General features: G+C 42.2%; 1 protein-coding gene across 1 annotated transcript in view; it reads left to right on the top strand.

Annotated features, from left to right (window-relative positions):
• Nucleotides 1-16,834, top strand: part of LOC127572866 (xanthine dehydrogenase/oxidase-like) — a 123,245-nt gene that overhangs the window by 94,565 nt on the left and 11,846 nt on the right. Inside the window, exons 21-27 of the mRNA XM_052020560.1 lie at nt 10-90; nt 2,074-2,238; nt 5,982-6,119; nt 9,942-10,024; nt 11,995-12,123; nt 14,099-14,232; nt 16,060-16,197. Coding sequence (XP_051876520.1) covers nt 10-90; nt 2,074-2,238; nt 5,982-6,119; nt 9,942-10,024; nt 11,995-12,123; nt 14,099-14,232; nt 16,060-16,197 — 868 coding nt within the window. The remainder of the gene's footprint in view (nt 1-9; nt 91-2,073; nt 2,239-5,981; nt 6,120-9,941; nt 10,025-11,994; nt 12,124-14,098; nt 14,233-16,059; nt 16,198-16,834) is intronic.

Raw genomic sequence — 16,834 nt, forward strand, 5'->3', positions numbered from 1 at the left:
TTCTTGCAGCGTACAGGTGTAAAAATTGGCAGCTGATCCCTGTAGCTTTAAAGACAAATCGCGCCCCTCACACATGGTGCAGAGCTCCAGGTAAGAGATTTGTGTATATTGAATGGTTAAACTAGTTAAAGTTACTGAAGACTGCCAACAACTATATAAAGAATTAGGGACCTTCCACTGACCACAGAGCCAACCAAGCTCATAGTTTGCTTGCTGTTAGAGCCAGCTCTTTCCTACAGCAAATGCAGCCCTTTGGAAAGTCAGTTCCCAACCAATCTGAGAAGCCCGGCAGTGCACAGGGCCTCTTGAAGCAGATCCTGCCCCTGGGTCGCCTCGACAACTGCTGAGGCCTTACCTCCCAGGCCCACCATTTGTAGTATCTACAGGAGGCGCTGCCTCAAGAAGGCAACGTCCATCATCAAAGATCACCACCATCCGGGCCGTGCCATCTTCTCGCAGCTCCCATTGGGCAGGAGGTACAGAAGCCTGAAGTTCCACACCACCACGTTCAAGTACAGCTACCTCCCTTCAACCATTTGGTTCTTGAACCAACCAGCACAACCCTAGTCACTGCAGTTTAGCAACACTATGACCACTGTGATCACTTTGCATTAAAATGGACTTTGTTTTCATTTCTAATTGTCTTCTTTCTTGTAAAAATTGTGTATAATTTACATTTAATTTATATTTTTCTTATGACTGCAGCTTATATGATGCTATGTGCCTGTGATGCTGTTGTAAGTTTTTTATGCACCTGTGCACACATGGACTTGTGCATCTGACAGTAAACTCGACTTTGACCAAAATTGTCATTTCAATTGAATGTTTGTGAATGTCTTTGGCATTCGAATTTAAAATATAAGAATAAAAATGCTATTAAAGATATTAAAAAATAAAAATGCTAAAAATAAAATATATCTGTGTATATAATTAAATAACTGAATTCCACAGCTGCTACTTCCTGTTGACCTCAATGGGCCCACTGGAACTATACCAAAAATTGCTAGTGCAGATTCAATATGGAGACTCCCGGCTGTGCTGGGAAACTTAAGGAAGTGGACTTACACTTGTGGTAAGTCCACTCCTCTGGTGTCCAGTAGAGCAGCATAGGTATCCTGACTGCTTATGCCCTTGGAGTTCTGGGCTTCCACCCAATTAAGTGAATAGAAGATAACAGATTGACTGAATCTGTCAGCTCTTCAGCAGGAGGTTTAAACTTTCCTCTTGTGTATGAAAACTTAGGAAGATTTACCTTCAGTACAGTTATATCAGTCAAGAGGAAGTATCTTCTAAGACCAGAATTAATTAATTTGTTATACTCTCACTAATATCAGCATTGCTTTGGGTACATAAACAAGCAGTAGTTTTAACAAAGTTTGTTTGTGCAAATTAAAACTAGAAGTAAACTTCTTATTGAAGCTAAAACTGAAAATTGGGATGCAAATGTAAGATTACAAATACAGCATTTGTCACCATCAGCAAACAAATGAATAGGCAGGTACTCAGATTTTGCTCACAATGGTAGAAAGAGAAATTTTAATTAAGTCACAGTAGAAACTTCTGGTTCTTTGAGTAGTTGCATGAGGTCATTGATGTCTCATTAGAACCATAGAACACTACAGCACAGAAAACAGGCCATTCAGCCCTTCTAGTCTGTGCCGACACTTTATTCCACTAGTCCCACTGACCTGCACCCAGTCCATAACCCTCCAAACCTCTCCCGTACATGTATCTATCCAATTTATTCTTAAAATTTTAGAGTGAGTCCACATTTACCACGTCAGATGGCAGCTTGTTCCACACTCCCACCACTCCCTGAGTGAAGAAGTTCCCCCTAATGTTTCCCCTAAACCTTTCCCCCTTTCACCTTCAAGCCATGTCCTCTCGTACTTATCTCTCCTAGTCATTGGAACAAGCCATTCCATCTGCAAGATTACACCGAGGACAGAGCAGCACTGGAATGACAGCCTAGGTTTACACATTGAGCTCAGCAGTGATGTGATCACAATTTTCACAGGATAGAATTTTACCAGTTTGGCCAAATCTACACACTAAAACATTCTGCACATACAGGTTCAAAGCCCAACATATTTGTCATCGAGACTATTCTTGAACATGTGGCCAAGTTTCTATCACTGGATCCAATTGCTGTAAAGCAGAGGAATCTGTATGCTCGGGGAGACCAAACACCGATGGGCTTCGTTCTGCCTTATTGCAGCATTCGGGACCTTTACTCATGTGAGTTATGAACTTCATCATTATAGATTCTCATTCTGTGAGAGCTGGAGTATTCATGCTAGAAGTGAGTGTTTATGCTTGTCAACTGGAACTGTGGTGTATTACTTGATTTCTGTCAACCATTAGCATTGACATAATTGTATAGTTTGAATATCATCTGCAGGTAGATTTTTAAAATCCCTTAAGATCACTTTAAAACACACCATACTGATGTTTTGGAAGTCACATCTAGAGGTGGCACATAAGTACCTTTGTTTGTGCACATTACAAATTAACAACTTTTTAACTGACAATTATTCTTATTTTTTCTTCATTGCACCTATTGTTTGTAATCCAGAAACACAAGAATGGTTCTGAAACAAAACACCTGGTAATTCAATAACATTAGCCATTTTATTCAATGAACTACTCATTAAAAACAGTAAAGGTACCCAAAGCAAGTGTTTTGCAAGTGGCACACATCACTGAATTGGAGCAGACCAACCCATTTTGAGCATTGAATAGTTTTTGGCACTTACATGTTTGTTGATTGGGTCAGAGACGTCTCGGATAGAGTCCACAGGACTCTTAAGGGGCAGCCAGAAGTCGTTGTCCACATCGGTACCAGTGACGTAGGCAGGAAGGGTGTCGAGGTCCTGCAAAGCGAGTTCAGGGAGTTTGATGCTAAATTAAAAGACAGGACCTCCAGGGTGGTGACCTCAGGATTGCTACCCATGCTACATGCTAGCGAGGCAAGAGATCAGAAGATAGTGCAGTTTAACGCGTGGCTAAGGAGATGGTGTAGCAGGGAGGGCTTTAGATTTTTGGATCATTGGGCTCTCTTTCAGGGCAGGTGGGATCTGTACAAACAGGGCGGTTTGCATCTGAACTGGAGGGTGACCAATATCTTTGCAGGACAGTTTGCTGGTGCTACTTGGTGGGGGTTTAAACTAGAGTAGCAAGGGGGTTAGAACCAGAGTGGCAGGGCAGCAATTGGAGGGGCTGTGGGGAAAGTAGATGTAAAGCCTACAAGCAGAGACAGAAATCGACTGGTTGATGAGCGTGGTGGGACTAATGTTCTGAGATGTTTCTATTTCAATGCAAGGAGTATTGTAGGTAAGGCAGATGAACTTAGAGCATGGATCTGTATATGGAATTGTGATGTTGTAGTTATTAGTGAGACTTGGTTGCAGGAGGGGCAGGACTGGCAGCTCAATGTTCTGGGGTTCCGATGTTTTAGACATGACAGGAAGGGAGGTATTAAAGGGGGCGGGGTGGCATTACTCATCAGGGAAAGTGTCACGGCAGTGCTCAGAGAGGACATACTGGAGGGCTCGTCTGCTGAGGCAATATGGGTGGAACTGAGGAATAAGAAAGGGATGACCACGTTAATGGGCCTCCCAATAGTTGCGGGATTTAGAGGAACAAATCTGTAGAAAGATAACAGACAGTTGCAAGAAGAATAAATTTGTGATAGTAGGTGATTTTAACTTTCCACATATTGACTGGGACTCCTGTACTGTGAAGGGATTGGATGGGATAGAGTTTGTGAAATGTGTTCAAGAAAGCTTCCTTCATCAATATGAAGAGCGCGATACCAGATCTCCTCTTAGGGAACGAGACAGGGCAGGTGACAAAAGTATGTAGGGAAGCAGTTTGGATCTAGTGATCATAATTCCATTAGTTTCAAGATAATTATGGAGAAGGATAGGACTGGTCCTTGGGCTGAGATTCTAAATTGGAGTAAGGCCAATTCTGATGGCATCAGAAGGGATCTGGCAGGCGTGGATTGGGACAGGCTGTTTTCTGGCAAAGAGATGCTTGGTAAGTGGGAGGCTTTCAGAAGAGAAATATTGAGAGTACAGAATCTGTATGTTCCTATTAGAATAAAAAGCAAGGCTAAAAGGTTTAGGGAACCTTGGTTATGGAGGGATATTGAGGCCCTGATAAAAAAGAAGGTGGCACATATCGGGTGTAGGCAGTTAGGATCAAATGAGGTGCTTGAGGAGTATAAGGCATACAGGAGAACAATTAAGACAGAAATCAGGAGGGCAAAAAGAGGACATGAGGTTGCTCTGGCAGACAGGATGAAAGTGAATCCCAAAGGTTTCTATAGCTATATTAAGAGTAAAAGGGTAGGAAGAGACAAAATCGGTCCTCTTGAAGATCAGCGTGGTCATCTATGCATGGAGCCAAAAGAGATGGGGGAGATCTTAAATGAATTTTTTGCATCCATATTTACTCTGGAGACAGACGCTGGGACTATAAAACTGAAGTGAAAGAGTAGTGAGGTCATGAACCGTATCCAGATTACAAGAAGAGGAAGTACTGGCTGTCTTGAGGCAAATCCCCAGGGCCTGACAAGGTGTCCCCTCGGACCTTGTGGGAGGCTAGGGCAGAAATTGCAGGGGCCCTGGCAGAGATATTTCAATTGTCCTTAGCCACGGGTGGGGTGCCGGAGGACTGGAGGATGGCTAATGTTGTTCAAGAAAGGCTCTAAGAATAAGGCAGGAAATTATAGGCCGTTGAGCCTGACATAAGTCATGGGTAAATTATTGGAAGGTATTCTAAGGGACAGGATATATAGGCATTTGGACAGACTGGGTCTGATTAGGGATAGTCAACATGGCTTTGTGCGTGCTAGGTAATGTCTAACCGATCTTAGAGAGTTTTTTGAGGAGGTTACCAGAACGTTGATGAGGGAAATACAATGGACGTTGTCTACATGGACTTTAGCAAGGCCTTTGACAAAGTCCTGCATGGGAGGCTGGTCCAGAAGGTTAAGTCGCTTGGCATTCAGGATGAAGTAGCCAATTGGATTCAACATTGGCTTAGTGGGAGAAGCCAGAGAGTGGTAGCAGATGGTTGTCTCTCTGACAGGAGGTCTGTGACTCATAGTGTGCCGCAGGGATCGGTGTTTATAGACAGAAGTAATGGAATATTTAATGGCCTGGATTTTATGGAGAATGTGTAACAGCTGACAATTGTAGAAGACCCAAAGTCACTACCAGCAGTTCATTCTAATTTTCCAACGGTGCCTTGGCATTGCATGCCTTCAGTCCACTGTGAAAGTGTAAAATTTGAGGAAATTCTCCACCACAGGGAGGGGAATCCACTCAAACCTCCTGGGTAATGTGGGGACAAAGGTAAGTATGTATAGTTTTGAATGTTTGTGCTTCAGTTTTTTCTCAATTTTCTTTTTATTTTTTTTAGTAGCACGAATAATGAAAGCTTTTGACTACAAGCTCAGCCTTGGGAGTGGGGCTTACTTGGTTCACTAAGTACTTCTGTGTTCCTGCTGAGGATCAGGTTGATTCATTTTCTGCATATTCTTCGCCCGGGGACCACATGAAGTATTTGGAATGTCCATCATGGGTCAGCTGTTGTGAGGTGGCTTGGTGCTGACTGAATTCGGAACCAATGGAATACAGCAACAAAAATGTTATTACCAGGGCAAATTAGTTAATATGTGGTAGATTTCACATATTAGTGCTGAATATGATTACCTTTTTGTGTATAGAATACTGTTCAACCATTAGCAACCACAGCTCACAGATCATCGGACTTTTATTTTCGTTTCTATCCTACCTACCTACTGATGAATACACAAAATAACATTTAAACAAAACGATTACCTCAAATTAGCAGTTGTACTTAGAAGTCTATGAGACACTTGGGAGACATGGAAACAGCACAGAGCTTTTTCAATTGCATCTCCAGTGCATTTGAACATTAACCCTTTCTGTTGGTTTCAATCTGGACAGCTCAGCTAACAAAAGTGGATGTGGCAGGACGCATGCAAGCAATTAAGAAGTTTAATGCAGACAATCTGTGGAAGAAGAAAGGACTGGCAGTGGTTCCTCTTAAATATAGCCTGTCCTGGAGCTGGACATGTTACCTGTGTGAGTGTTGAAAATCCACAACTGGTTAAGAGTACAACTGAAAGAAGGCGATTTCCTGGACATGGAAGTACAATAGCTTTATTGTTCTAGGAATATGCAGTGTTTTCACTGATGTGCATCTGTTGAGATCACTGTTTCCAATTATTCCATAGGTTGGCTTTCTTCATGAAGGCATTGCTTTTACTGCGTTAGACAACTGTTATTTGCATTGTAAAATGAAGTGCATTTATTTAGTTTGCTATTGGGTTCTTCCATTGTCAACATAAAGCATTAAAAGCATCTTCACATACAAGCATTACATTCCAGTTTAGCTTGAACATAAATTATATTAATTAGTCAAATCTGTCCCCTTTGTTTTACTATACCAGCAATCTGACCCAATTCAAAATGGGTTGGGCTACACAATATAAAGCCCATCCAATGCTTGGGTCAGTTTGCAGTAAATTGACGACCTGAAGCTAATTGAAATTGATTGCACTAAAATAGTAAATGGAATGCTGCATATTGGTGAATTCTAATGAACCTTGGTATTAGGTGACAGAATGATTCTAGTTGAGTATCCAAATTTAGCCCAGGAACACCCTGTGGTGTAGCTAATGTTCCATTATTCAAGAAGGGGATCAGGGATAATCCTGGTAACTATAGACCGGTGAGTCTCACATCAGTGGTCGGGAAGTTACTGGAGCGGATACTTAGGGATAGGATTTATAAGCATTTGGAAAACCATGGCCTAATTAGGGACAGTTGGCATGGCTTTGTGCGGGGCAAGTTGTGCCTTACTAACTTGATTGAGTTTTTTAATGAGGTGATGAGGGTGATTGATGAAGGTAGAGCTGTGGACGTTGTCTACATGAATTTTAGTAAGGCGTTTGACAAGGTCCCTCGTGGAAGGCTCATCCAGATGATTAAGATGCATAGGGTCCAAGGTGAATTGACCGTTTGGATTCAGAACTGGCTTGCCCGTAGAAGACAGAGGGTAGTGGTCGATGGGACTTATTCTGGCTGGAGGTCTGTGACCAGTGGTGTTCCCCAGGGATCCGTACTGGGATCTCTGCTGTTTGTGAAGTATATAAGTGACCTGGATGAAAATGTTGATGGGTGGGTTGGTAAATTTGCAGATGATACGAAGATTGGTGGTGTTGTGGATAGGATACAGCGGGATATAGATCAGTTGCAGAAATGGGCAGAGAAATGGCAGATGGAGTTTAATCCGGCCAAATGTGAAGTGTTGCACCTTGGGAGATCAAATGTAAAGAGACAGTACGCTGTTAATGGTAAGACTCTTAACAGTGTTGATGAGCAGAGGGATCTTGGGGTCCAAGTCCATAGCTCCCTGAAAGTGGCTACACAGGTTGATAGGGCAGTAAAGAAGGCAAATGGCATGTTTTCCTTCATTAGTCGAGGCACTGAGTTCCAGAGTCAGGAAGTTATGCTGCAGCTTTATAAAACTTCAGTTAGGCCGCACCTGGAGTAATGCATTCAGTTCTGGTTGCCCCGTTTAAGGAAGGATGTTGAGGCTTTGGAGAGGGTGCAGAGGAGGTTTACCAGGATGCTGCCTGGATTAGAGGGCATGTGCTATGAGGATAGGTTGGACAAACTTGGGTTGTTTTCTCTGGAGCGGCGGAGGCTGAGGGGAGACCTGATAGAGATTTAAAAGATCATGAGAGGCATAGGTAGTGCAGACAGCCAGTTTCTTTTCCCCAAGGTTGAAATATCTAATACCAGAGGGCAAACATTTAAGGTGAGAGGGGGAAAGTTCAAAGGAGATGTGCGGGGCAGGTTTTTTTACACAGAGAGTGGTGGGTGCCTGGGGTGGTGGTGGAGGCAAGTACGATGAGGGTGTTCAAGAAGTTCTTAGGTGGGCACGTGAATGTGAGGGAAGTGGTAGGATGTGGACACTGTGGAGGCAGAAGCGATTAGTTTAGTTGGGCATTTTATTACTAATTAATTAGTTTGGGACAACATAGTGGGCCAAAGGGCCTGTTCCTGTGCTGTACTGTTCAATGTTCTATGTTCTAAACATCTTTGCAATACATGCAATACCAATAAAATTTGACATAATCCAAACATGACAGCAAGTAAGCAGGGACACTGATAGACACTTACCTGTCAGCAGTAAATCTGGTGGTTGACGAGAACATTGTTGGTTGTAGCTCTACCTGCTGAGCTCCTTGAGCTTGCTCTACCATTCAATGAGATGATGACTGGTGTGATTGCCACCTCAACTCTGTATCCCTGCCTATCTTCCCTAACCTTCCACTCCCTGAACAAGAATCTACCTAACTTTGCTTTAAAAAACCATTCAAAGGCTCTGCTACCCCCTTGTGGAAGAGAGTGCCAGATACTCAAAATCCTTAGAGCAACTAATTCACCTCATCTGTCTTACAGGGTGACCCTTTATTTTTAAACAGTCGCCTTGTTCTCGATTCTTCCACAAATGGAAGGATTTTCTCCCCATCCTTCCTATTAAAACCCTTGGGATATTCTGTGTTTTCTTGAATTTGCTTTGCACTCTTCTAAACTTCTGTAGATACAAACCTCACCATTCCAATTTTCCCTTATTAGACAACCCATCCATATCAGTAAAGGTTACTCAGGATGCATTACGCTGTTGGGATTGAGAATGAAAGTGACTGCAACCTACCTTGCAAGGCAGGAAGCTGCGTTTAGGTCAGTGGCCTGACTTACTCTCAGTGAAGTCACGCCGGCATCATGTTGTCTTTGGAAGGTCAAGTTAAAGTTACCCCTTTATTGTTCACAAAAGGTAAGTCAGGCTTGACTGACTTGCTTGTCTAATGAGGGGAAAAAACATTCTTTTATTCCCCACATTCTATTAGTTTATTGAACTGAGTTGTGGATATCTTCATATATTGACAGCATTCTCAATGAGGCATTGCAAAAGGTATTGGTATTGGTTTATTATTGTCACTTTTACCGAGGTACAGTGAAAAACTTGTCTTGTATACCGATCGTACAGGTCAATTCATTACACAGTGCAGTTACATTGAGTTAGTACAGAGTGCCTTGAGATAGTGCAGGTAAAAACAACAACAGTACAGAGTAAAGTGTCACAGCAACAAAGTGCAGTGCAATAAGGTGCAAGGTCACAACAAGGTAGTTGTGAGGTCAGAGTCCATCTCATTGTATAAGGGAACTGTTCAATAGTCTTATCACAGTGGGGTAGAAGCTGTCCTTAAGTCTGGTGGTACGTGACCTCAGGCTCCTGTATCTTCTACCCGATGGAAGAGGAGAGAACAGAGAATGTCCCGGGTGGGTGGGGTCTTTGATTATGACATAAACTTCCACTAGACTCAATAGTTCTTGACAGGAAGCATCATCTCATTGGTCTGCTATAAAGTTTAACCCTATGAAATGCCCATTACAGTTCATGTATTGCTATTTCTATCATTTCTCAGAGCATTCTAGTGACCAGTAATTTCATGCAAAGTGATGTCCTCGAAATATTACAGATGACATTTGGCTTGTCCATGATTTTATCTGCTCTTACTTTGAACAAGCATTTTAAATATGTTGTTCTTGTTTGTGATGGACAATTGCCTTAACCAACATCTGGAATATTCTTTAATCCAGAATTAGATGTTATAGTTGTCTTTGCTTACACTGGGAGCATTTTAGAAACCATCTGTACTGATTGACCCTGTTGACAATTAGAAATCTCACGCAACTCTTCATCTGGTCTCTACCAAATTTTTTTTCCAACCACATTTTGAAAAAATAGTTTCATTATATTTAATTAAGGTGTACCATGTTTATCGTTCTGAAATACATATCACATTTCATAATAACTGTTATTTATTTTAGGCACTGTTTCAGTATTTGCCAGTGATGGTTCAGTTATAGTATCACATGGTGGAATTGAATCTGGTCAAGGCCTGAATACTAAGGTAGGTTACTGAACCCATGGAATAACTCACTGTTTCACACAATTTTTCTGTGGACCAGTACTTTTTTTTCTTTTTTGCTTTCTTCCTTGTAATTTCTTGATCTCCTAATTTCCCAGTTTTTCCACCCTTTATTCCATTCACTGGTTTTCCATTTGTTCTTTGTGTATAAATTGTAGGAGCAGACAAATTCACCACTGCAGGATTCAGACATTCTAGATTAGAAATGTAAGAGGGTGAGATTAATGAGAATTTTTTTGGATGGATGAACATGAGGGAAAGATTGGCTTGTTCTGTTAAATTGGTTGGAAAAATCACCAAATCACCGTGTAACTTGTCACAGTGTAGCGGAAGAGAGTGTTTAGTCTCTTCTGCATTTGAGTCAGGAGGTGAAGGATTTGTGACACAAACCATGCAGCACCTGCAAAAATTGACTTTAGAATATGGTCTGTCAATACTGCACTGGCATCTAGAGGGGTACCCTGCTCAGGAAGTTGTGACGACTGGCTCAGTGTTAGTTTTCCTGATTTTGAATGGCTGGGTTTTCCACACTCGTCTCGGCTCTAAATCTTCATTAGATATCTATCAGAGGTTATCCAAAGGGAAATGAAGCGTAAGTGCAGTCAGTTCCTGCAGCACACTTGGAAGAACAACCCCAAAAATAAAAGCTGCAAGGAAGACCGTGAGAAACCACTTCAGTTTGAGACTCGTGTTGGGGAAAAACCCTGAGAAAGAACCCAACAGATGGATGCACAATAGTAGTGATTGCTAGTCAGTGGTCTGAGTACTTAAAAAGAGAAAGGAATTCAAATGGCTCAGAGAAGCACAAAAAAGAAATGGACATCAAAAGAAAAATCAGCAATGGTTACCAAATGCTTAGTGAAAAACAGTTAGCGGGCCTTGGAGAGAAAGGAGAGAGACCGAAGCGTGGGGCACCTGCAGCTGGACGGTTGGCTGCTGCTGTCGTGGAGAAGTTGTGAGTCGAGATGTGCAAGGGGTCAGAGTCAGGTGAAAGGAGGATAACGGGATTGCATTGAAATTTTGATCATTTTAAATCTGAGTTGCTCGTGGATGAAGGGCTAAGATTGGTTACAGTCATAGATGAAGTGTGTGAATGAGACTTGGTGTGGTTGAGGATGCAGGTTGTGAAGTCTTGGATGAATTGAGATTTTCAGAAGATGAAAGATTAATCAGGAGAACTTTTGAATAGTTGAATATGAAGGAGTCAAAGACATGGAAGAGGACTGAAGAACACATCGGCTGAGATAGTTGGTGCTGGAGGTAAAATTAAGGGAGTCCTTATGATGGAACGGATATGAGTTCAGAAAACAAATTGGATGGAAAGGATTCCAGCCATGTGGTCGATTATGGAAGAATGGCAAAGACGTGGGATTTGGAGCAGTGATCATAGTCAAATGAAATAAAAGTATATGCAAGTCTGGATGTCAGACGAACAGTCCAACCGCACAAGCATTGGAATAGATAAAATGGATGAAGAGGTACAGCTGAACGTCATCAGCTTCCTTGTAAGTTGGGAACAGAAGCCACTGTTCTGTAGCTCTGCCCATTACTGGATAGGTGAGAATTAAACAAAGACTGGTTAGAAATGACTGCAATTGTCTGTCTGAAGGTACAGAGGGATTGAGAAAACATAGGCATGGACCTGGAGAATGTGATGTGTAACTCTAGTTTGGGTGACTTCAGTTAATGGCACGAGTGGAAAGCAGATTAAAAGGTCCAGATGTTGAATTGTAACAGGGGTGATTATGAATTTGAAGCAACTGCACATTTAGCAACTTTGGAGAGGAGACGAACGAAAAGTTGACAGTGGGGCTATAAGTTACAGGTAGATGAGTATGAACTTGAGAAGTGATGTAATGCTGGTGGTTTTGAAAAGAAAGAGCTCAATTCCAGTTCCATAATATGTTTTGATTATTTTAACGTTAAAGTTGGTGTCTGATTTCTACTTCCAGGTTGCTCAAGTATGTGCCTACATGTTGGGAATTTCAGTCGATTATGTCTCCATAAAACCAACCACAACTAATAGCAGTCCCAACTCTGGTGCAACTGGTGGCAGCATCAGCAGTGAGCTTAACTGCATGGTAAGGCATTTGTGTTAAAGTCAAAGTCGAGTTTACTGTCATCTGCACAAGTCCACGTATGGTGTGATTTAGTTTTGTCTAGTTTCAATGCCAGATGCAAATGGAAAAGAAGTAGTTTTTTTAGACACATCTGGTTATGCTAGAAACTTTATGTAAACAATTGCCTGTGTAAAGTGTAACTTCTCACCTAGTTTTCCCTCGAAGATGGGTGTAAAGGTGTGCCGTAGCCGAGTCCTCTTTGAGTGGGTTTCAGTATAGAGTTAGGGTTACATGGTTTACTCTTTCTCTGTGTTCCCCCACTCCTGCTAGCGAAAGCTAATAAAGCATTTATCCTAAGTTCTTTGGTTCTGCTGTCTGATTTTTTACAGAAGCGTGGGTCGACTTTGACATGGTGATAATTGCTAAATGTTTGCTTGGTGAAAATGTTGGAAGTGGGTTTGTGGCAGGCTTTAACCACCTTTTCCCTCTAGAAATGCGGGTAAAGCTTTAGTTTTGGCACCTCACATGCGCACAGTACAGAGGGACGCAGTACCTTTCAATTCGTTGAGTCAGCCTATGCATGGCGCCGATTTGACACTAATCTTATGGAATAGTGGGATAATTAGAATCATATCCATACAGCACAGAAACAGGCCCTTCAGCCCACCATATCCATGCTGATCTTTTTGCCCATTGACACTAATCCTCTTTATCTGCATTGGGACTGCATCCTTCCACTCCTTGCCTATTTAAGTGTCTGTCGAAATGCCTCTTAACCATAGTAACTGTGTCTGATTCCACTACCTTCTCTGCCAACATGTTCCAGATATCAACTATTCCCTGTGTAAAAGAAAATCTCACCCCTCAGATCCCCTTTAAATGTTGTTCCTCTTACTCCAAACCTATGACCTCTTGTTTTTGATGCCCCTACCTTGGGGAGAAAGATTTACAGAATCTACCATATCTATGCCTCTCGTAATCTTACATACTTCTATCAGGTCACCCCTTTAGTGGAGAAAAATCATGGGCTTATCAGGCCGATGACTTGTTCTTCCTCCAAAATATTCTTAAAATACAAGATACAATAAAGCAGGCGTAAAATTCAGAAGGTTCTTCTGTAGCCAGAGTGAAGTGTGGGAAGTGTTACAAGATGACAGGTTTGACGAGACAGCACAGTGGTGCAGTGGGTAGTGCTGCTGCCTCATCTCCAGCAACCCTAGTTCCATCCTGACCTCCAGAGCTTCCTGTGCAGAGTCTGCATGGTCTCCCTGTGGCCGCATTGGCTTTCCCCCAGATGCTCCAGATTCCTCCCACATCCCAAAGACTTGCTGTTAGGTTAAATGGCCACTGTAGTAGTTGGGTGGCAGGAGAATCACACGGAGTTGATGGCTATGTGAGAAGGAATAGACTACTGGGAAATAAATAGGGGCAATGAAGATGTCAGGCTTGCTCTGAGAACCTGCAGAGAGTCAATGGGCCAAATTGCAATCTCCTGTGTCATGAGAAAATACAACATGCATAAGGTGTTCAGGTGAAGTTAGACAAGTGCTTGTGAGAGGAAAAAACAGAATTAATGTATGTGCCAAGTCTGAATGGAGGAGAGTGGCTGCTGAATGGAGGAGAGTGGCTGCTGTCCGTTATGTGTCAGCGCCTCTTGCTTTGAGTGAAATAAGAGGACGACGACATTGAGGTCCTTTGGTTGCAGGATCAGAGCTGCTTTTGTGCTGTGGCCCTGTGTAAATAATGTGACTTCAGGACTTGGTGCGTCTCTTTCCCTACATGTGCCTGCTAGTGCCATGTACATTTGTAAGTGTATGTTATTGAGAATAGGTCATTTTATTTAATTAAGAACTTAGATCTTTGTGGACTTGGCAATATATGGTCTTGGAGGATCTTGTAAAATGGATGAGTCAGATGTTTCATTTCATTGAATGGTCTTGGGCTCTTTGTGGTTTTTTTTTGTCCTGACAAAATGTGTGATGTGATTTGCACGCAGGGTGTTCAGCGCTGTTGTAAAATACTGCGGGAGAGAATGAAGCCGGTGAGGGACAAACTTCCACCGGGCACATCCTGGAAGGATCTGGTGGCAGCCTGTTTCAAAGCCAAGGTGAATTTGACGGTACAGGATTGGTGAGTAGTTGGATTGAACCTGCTTGGATATAGTTAGTGTATTCAGATTGAGCTTGTTTCTTTACAAGTTTAAAATAGAACTATTAAAATACAGGTCAAACTCTCTGGTCTGACATTCTGTGGTCCAGCAGGTTTGCAATCTGTAGTACAGATCTGTACTAATTAATTAGTTCTAACTAAGGCCTAAATTAACTAAGATCTGTACTAATCTGTAGCTAATCAACCGACCAGTCCAACTTTTGTGATCTCAGCCGACAGCTCTTCCGACTTATGTAAACTTCAGGTTGTGGACAGTTCTCGGAACCCTTGCTTGACCCGGGGACTGTCTGTACTGAAAAGAAACAGTTCTCCTGCTTAGAGGAAGGTGATCTGGGGCAACTTTCGTGGTCCAGATTTTCTGTGGTCCAGCAACAGTCAGATCCCATGGGTGTCCCACGAGAGAATTTCAACCCGCCAAAATGTGGGTGCAGGTGCTTGGTATACTGAGCTGAGGTTCTGATAGTACTGTTTAAGTTAGATTGCCCTTCATTTTTTTCAGGTGGAGTGTTGATTTTATAAAATTTGTTGTGTTGAATATTTCTTGGGCATATAAGAACTGTTACCTACAAGAAATAAAATACTGCTGTAACCCTTTGTAACCTGTAGCTGAGTTGGTACCATTCCATTCTGTGGTTAAAAGGTTGAAGGTTCAAATCCCACTCTGAAGGTTTGAGAACAAAATTCTATTCGGGCACATTATTGAAAAGGAAAATGTCCTTGAAACATTAAGTGGAGTTCCAGCCTACTCCCTCAGGTGTTCACGTAACATACCTTGGATCAAAGGGGAGCTAACCTTGGACAATATTTATCACTGAAATGACGCATAACAAATTATATTGTCATTACTGCATAGATCTACTGTATGAGCTAGCTATGCATAAATTGACTGCCTCGTTTCTTACATTACAACAGTGATGACGCATCACGAAATATGTCATTATCTATAAAATACTTTGAAATATCCTGAGGTGGCACTAGATGTACAGATCTTCATTAATTACTCCCCTACACACAGCCACTTCTAACTGATTATCTTCAAGCTGCTGTGTCTAAGTAAGTTTACAATTTCCAATGTACTATTTTTGGCACCTGGTGGAAAATCAGTCGCCTTCCTACAGTGTTGCTGTGAATGCAACGATTTATTGAGCTAAAGGTGAAATGTATAAACATAGTAATTAATGTATGAAGTTAATGAGAAAATAATATCTAAAATTCATGTTTCTAGAGACTTGATGGTTAATGTATTTATGTTTTCTCCTGGTACCAGCCACACTTGCCTGTCAGTGTGTGCACTCAGTGCCAAAGAACTAATACCGGATTTATTTTAAACTGGAAATTACAAAAGAATAGCTAGATGGACCTCTGCCTCCACTCTATCCTCCAACTATAGGAAGTTCCTGACTTCCCCACAGTGGTATGTCAAAGACGTAGACACAGATTGTATGCATGGTCCTCCTCCCATCCTTACATTTCCTCTCAACTGGTTCCATTTCACCCTTTGTAAACATTCCATTCAACTGCAAATTAAGTGAATAATTGGACACAGTCCAGCGGTGTGTGCATGTGCAGTGCACATGGTATGGGGTGTGTGGTGTGCACGTGGTGTGGTGTGTGTGTGCACGCACAGGTACAAAATGCGTCCTATATTTTTCACAAGATAGTTCAAAAGATTTAATTTTTAATCAAAATCAGAAATGCTTTGTATTTTCACCACTACATAAGTGTGATCAGAATATGTAATCTGCACTGTACATTAATTAATGATTCTCTTTGGTATCATTTGTACAGGGTGTGGCCTGACCCACAGCCCAAAGATGCTCCCCAGTATAACTCGTATGGGGTGACTGTTGCAGAGGCTGAGGTTGACATTCTCACTGGAGAGAACCAGATCACCCAAGTGGATATACTTTTTGATTGTGGTGAAAGGTAGGAGACAAAAATGTCCACTGGAATGAATATTCTGTGACAATATTAGGGGGTTAACCACTCTTCCATAAGGTTTACATAAGGTGCTCATTATTTTTGCACTCGGGTTATTCAATTGTTCAAAACACCACTCTGTGTGGATCAGTGGATAAAACAATTTTCTTTGAATGAGTGGTTGAAGACTGCAAGAATGCTGGGCAGTAACCTTCTACTTCTGATGACGTTGCCAGGACTCGAGGGCCTGAGCTACAGGGAGAGGTTGGCCAGGCTGGGTCTTTATTCCTTGGAATGTAGGAGAATGTGGGGCAACCTTAGAGAACCGTTTAAAATTATGAGAGGCACAGATAAGGTGGACAGTAACACTCTTTTTCCCCAGGGTAGGGGGGTCCAAAACTAGGGGGGCACAGGTTTAGGGTGAGAGGGGAAAGATTTAAAAGGGACCTGAAGGGCAAGTTTTTCACACAGAGGGTGGTGAGTATATAGAACGAGCTGCCAGAGGAAGTGGGTGAGGCAGGTACAATAGTGTCATTGAAGAAGCACTTGGATAGGTACATGGAGGGAGGGGCCTAGAGGGATGTGGGCCGAACGCAGGAAATCAGGACTGACTGGGTGGGCACCGTGGTCGGCATGGACTGGT

The sequence above is a fragment of the Pristis pectinata genome, chromosome 7 (genome assembly GCF_009764475.1).
Source record: "Pristis pectinata isolate sPriPec2 chromosome 7, sPriPec2.1.pri, whole genome shotgun sequence".
Lineage (NCBI taxonomy): Eukaryota > Metazoa > Chordata > Chondrichthyes > Rhinopristiformes > Pristidae > Pristis > Pristis pectinata.